This window comes from Vicugna pacos, chromosome X, assembly GCF_048564905.1.
Source record: "Vicugna pacos chromosome X, VicPac4, whole genome shotgun sequence".
In the NCBI taxonomy this organism is placed as follows: Eukaryota; Metazoa; Chordata; class Mammalia; order Artiodactyla; family Camelidae; genus Vicugna; species Vicugna pacos.
In genome coordinates, this window is record NC_133023.1 from 20,641,845 (window position 1) to 20,646,922 (window position 5,078).

Consider the following 5,078-nt stretch of genomic DNA (forward strand, 5'->3'; position numbering starts at 1 on the left):
TGTCCCAAATGGTTTCTAGCTATTGAGTGTCACCTCATTCAGCACTATTTTTTGTATGATAGTCTTTGTAAACTACACTTTGAAACCTACTTGCTGCTCTGAAGACAAACATAAGTTTATTAATGAATCAGGAAATGACTTCCAAATATCTTTCACAATCTAGGCAGTTGAAAGCATTCTGTTCTACCCACTCCCAAGGTCTTAGAGAATGCTCTTTTAGAATAATACTGGATTGATTCTTTGCATCTCTTATCTAAACAACAACAAAAAAATCACATTAACAACTGCAAATTTTGAATCCAGCTTCCTTCTTTATTCACGAAAATACACATCAAAAGTTACTTTCTCCAATTACTCATAAGGCTGAATTTTTGTTAAATCTTCAGAAATGTGAATAGCTTAACTTTATCTTTTCTTGCAGTTGACTATCTTCCACGTAAACATAAACATAAATTTTTATTCCAAAGAAGACAACAGAAAAAAGAAAACCATAGCCAGACCACTGGGCAGGTAATATAAGCTTTGCAGCTGCACTGTTAACAGTTGTTTCTAATATATACACTTGGAACAAAATTACATTAATACTAGATTATCAAACTGTTTCCTCCCCTTAAACTAAGAATTTTCCTGCTAAGAAGTTATCAGTCAGGTTTTAGTTCGTTTTTTGTTTTTTTAAGATTTTAGCAAGTTTGATTTTTATAGAGCTAAATTCTCCTAGATGGTAACAATGAACATCTTTGCTATGTATTGAATACTTATAAGCTCACATGAGAAAGCTTCTGGATTCAGATTTTTCAGCTAATGTTACAGAATTTTAGTAATGTTTTGATGTTTACAGAATTTTAATAATGTAAAGTTCAGTAATGTTGAGGGTTTCCCATAAAGATTTTACTAAAGACATGGTCTTTTTCTGAGGGATGTTTCATCTTCTTTATCTTCCTCTTCATCGTCTGAATAATCCACTAAGCTAATCGTGCTTGGGTTACTTGCTCTGCTGGAAGCAGTATCAGCAGAATGGGATGAAGTAAATTTCAAGTCACCAAAAGATATTCTTTTGGGAAGATCTACCTTGTCTTCATTTTCTTTTGTTTTTTTAGCCTCCGTAAATTTATCACAACAATCTTGAAATTCACCTTCCAATGGTGGCATATCTGCTTCTCCTTCCTCTATATTTTCTTTAAAACTCATTTCTTCCTTCTCCTCCAAGACACTGGAATCTCTGCAAAACACATTACTATACAGTATAGAATGCAAGGCTTTCTGTATTTGAATCTGCTGGTATTTCTCTTGTTCATATTGAATCTTCAATCCTTTGAATGTCTGAACATACTCAATTGACTCAAGTGTTTTATAAAAGTTTTCAACTACATGTGCAACAAGAGACTTGATATTTTCCACTCTTATGTATTCAAACAGCTCAATAACAGCTGAATTCAACATATTGTATCGAGTTCCATTATCTAGAAGAGCATTTACAACCGGCTCAAAAAGATTTCCCTTGATGATGTAATGATTGTAAAGTTCATCTTTAAGGCCAATCATCCTTCTCATAAAGCGAAGAGCACACAAGATAAGGAAAGTGTGCTTTGAATTCATCAGGATCAAGACTCTTCTTAGCAAGTCTTTCCTAAAAATATAGCTTTTTATGTAATATGTGTGATGCTGCACACAAAATGTGAGCAGCTCTAAAATTAAGGCAAGCAGCTGTGCTGTTTGGTAATTATTGAGGTGATTTTTGTTGTTTTGGTCAGATCCAACTATGTTATCTTCTTCACATACATCTTCTGAAGTGGTTGACAAAAGCGGTATAATTAAGTTATGCATACAACGTTTATAAAAGAAATTTAGAAATTCACTTCTTTCACATTTAGTAGGTGTTGCCAGCATGTTGTCTGGATCAAGTAGCTCTCGGAGAAGTTCCATTAAATGAAAAGCACCTCCGAGCTCAGGATCAGTATCACAGATCATTTGTTCAATTACTAAATTAATGAAGAGGTTGCCATCTTCACTCTGCTGGGCTTCTTCCATTATAAATCCTCGGATTATGGATGGACAATACTCTACTAGATAAGCAAATATATCAGTAGCAGCTGATTTTATCTGCAAATCATCCATGGCCATTACAATTTTAAGAGCAGGAAGAATTCCCAGTTGTGTCAATGTTTTGAATAAGGTATTCTTGCTTTGAGGCTGTAACGTTCGAGAAAATGCACAGAATTCCTTGAAAAAAAACACCAGTTCACGCCGTTTATCAATATCTGTGGTCTTATCCCTTAACTGTGCAAAACCTTCAGCCAAAAACTTGTCATCTTCCTGCAGCATGCTGACTATCTCAACCTTGTTTAAAAAAATAAAAGTTGTAATAGTAGAAAAAAGATTCTCTTTAAACACGGATGGTTTAGACACGAGGATGTCATGAATGTACTGTACCCTGTATGTCTGATGTATTTTTTGCCGAAGTTCACAGTTTGTTATTGGTATAACTTCCTTGAACTTGGCATTTTGGGTTAAGAATTCCCTATGCCTTCTTGGCTGAGCCAAAGTAGGTTCATGTTCAAGGCATCCCACCACATCCATGATATATTCATCAGAAAACAGGATCTCACACAGAGATTTCTTGTTGAGACATAAGATTCCTTTAATAATTTCATGCAAATAGTGTAAGCCTTGAGTATCCTCTAGGTTCTCACAGGTGTGAAACAACTGCAGTAGCTTTTTAATATAGTTCTCATTTTCCAAGACCAGAGCCAGCCTTTCCTTACGCAAACGTGAGGTGAGACCCGCAGTAACTAAGGCAGCAATCTGTTCAAGTTTACTGAGTTCAAAGTTTGGTAGGCCAAGCTGTTCAGAGGTTTCCGGCAAGTCATCACATTGTTCTTCTTCGGATTCATCCAAGAGGTCTTCTGTGATTTCGACAGATGGGTCTTTACCTTGAACCTTGCAAATGTCTTTCCAGATCTCGTAACAACTTGCTGGGTCCTGGAAAATTATTGCTATACCATGGTTCTCAGCTTCATACCAAATAATCAGGTTCTCTCGTTTTCTCTGATAGGGCGTGTTCGGATTTATCTTTGACTCCAAGATCAGTGAACCATCGGACTCCGATTGAACTAGCAGAGACAGGCCCTGAAGCCGCTCCACGTAAGTGGATAAGAGGTACCCCGTGCCTAGCTCATCCCATAGTTGGTCATCACTCATCATATAGACTTTCACACGGTGCTGCTTGTCTGCCATGGCAACCTCTGGCCTCTTTACCCCAGCTCTGGCCTCGGCGCGGGTCCCTGCTTCTTGCGTGCCCTGAATCAAGGGATGCCACTGCTGTGGTGCCAGCGACAGTGGCCTAGGTGGCTGATCAGGAAAATCGCAACAGAACATGGAGGAAAAGGGGTGGTCATCGGGACCCTGGTGGTTCCTCAGGGTTCCCCCAGAGTCCCAGGGCTCCCCTGGAGTCCCACTACTTCTCGCTTCCATCCCTTGCTCCCGTCCTCGCGTGTTGCTCTGCCATACTCTCTCTCAGTGTCAACTGGAAAAATGAGTCTCTGATTCCGCTTGCGGATCTCTAAGGAAACCTCAATTATGTCAAGATTCTAATGATACCCCCAGGATTCTACCCAAAAGGAACATTCTATACTTGTTCAGGTGAGCTGCTGCCAAGCTTAGAAATGGAGGCTAATGAGCTTGACCAAAGAGCACTGTTCTTCCCATAAAAGGTTTTGACCTCTAGAAACATTTTCACTCATCAGGTGTGTGGGGATGGAAACTTAGGACCTTAGACAAAAGAAAGCTTAATCTCTTATATTCTGACCAAGTCCACACTTAACACTCTGTGTCGAGAAAAGACGCTTCCCCCACACCCACACCACCCCCTTTCTCCAAAAAAAGAAGGAGGAATAAGTGAACTGTAGACCGTTACCTACAATTAGAGATCTGTAGGTGGGTTTTCTCCATAAGGCTTAGCGGATGTCAGGATAACTCACTCATCCATCCATGGGAGAGGATACCGTTCCAAGAGGGAGTTGGCAACTCCTTTATTCTGCTCAGCTCAGCCTAAAGCTCTATCTTTTAGCACAGTGGGGAAATTTTTTCCTCAAATTTTCCCAGTCTGTAACCACACTCCTTATTCTTAGGGAGGGAATGGGCCAGAGGGAAACTGACTTAAAATTAGCCAAGAATGAGTATTAAAAACAACAGATCAATTGTTTTATCTTTTCTTAATAATTATGGCAATAATAACAACCACAACAACTAAGTAATGATACTTGACTGATTATTATTATGGAGAAGGGTAATAACATAATTGATCAAATATAATACTTGAGTGTTTATTATGTTCAAGACATTGTGACCAGAACATTTATATATTTTCTTACTTAAATTTCATAATGACCTAGTGAAATAGGAGTATTAAGTGTACTTTATGATTACAAAACAAACTTACAGAAGTTAAATAAACTGCCAAAGATCATATGGCTAATGAGCTGAGGAACTCTGAACACATGTCTGATTCCGAAATTGGTTTTCTCAGCCATTGAACTATGCTATCCCCTTCTTTTCTTGGCCTTCATTACACTTTATTTCACATTCCTTCCATCTATATAATTTGTAATCAACATAAAATTATCAAGAGAAGATGAAAGTCACGCACTTCCTCCTTTAGATCCACATCTGTGTATAGCCAATGGAAAAATAGAAGCTTGTATATGGCAACTTTGTTAAATATAATTTTAATAGTAACCAAGTTGATTTTTGATGTAGCAGCAACTTCTGCAGTTTTCTTTAAAAAAATTTTTCCCCGAAATATTAACCCTATTATTGCAAAGGAAGAACTGAGAATGGGGCCATATCAAGCACATTAGGACTTGAAGAGTCCTATTAGTAACAATCACTTCATTTTACATAGCATTGGAGATGCGTGACAATTCTCAAGTAGAGCGCAGAAAAACTCCTCCACACACCACTTTTGCAGTGTAACCTCCAGGAGATTATATTACAAGAATATTCCCTGAGACAGTACAGCTGGGGCTCTTGGGGAATTGAATGCAAATGGCAATCATTTCATGAGAAAATTCAAATCAATG

At 38.0% G+C, this 5,078-nt stretch overlaps 1 protein-coding gene across 1 annotated transcript; it reads right to left on the reverse strand.

The window, feature by feature from the left end:
- Positions 1–291: 291 nt before the first annotated feature.
- On the reverse strand, positions 292–3,507 carry PPP4R3C (protein phosphatase 4 regulatory subunit 3C). The gene has a single exon (XM_072956202.1). The coding sequence runs from the start codon at positions 3,469–3,471 to the stop codon at positions 892–894; it is 2,580 nt and encodes an 859-aa protein (XP_072812303.1). The 5' UTR covers positions 3,472–3,507; the 3' UTR covers positions 292–891.
- Positions 3,508–5,078: the final 1,571 nt, after the last annotated feature.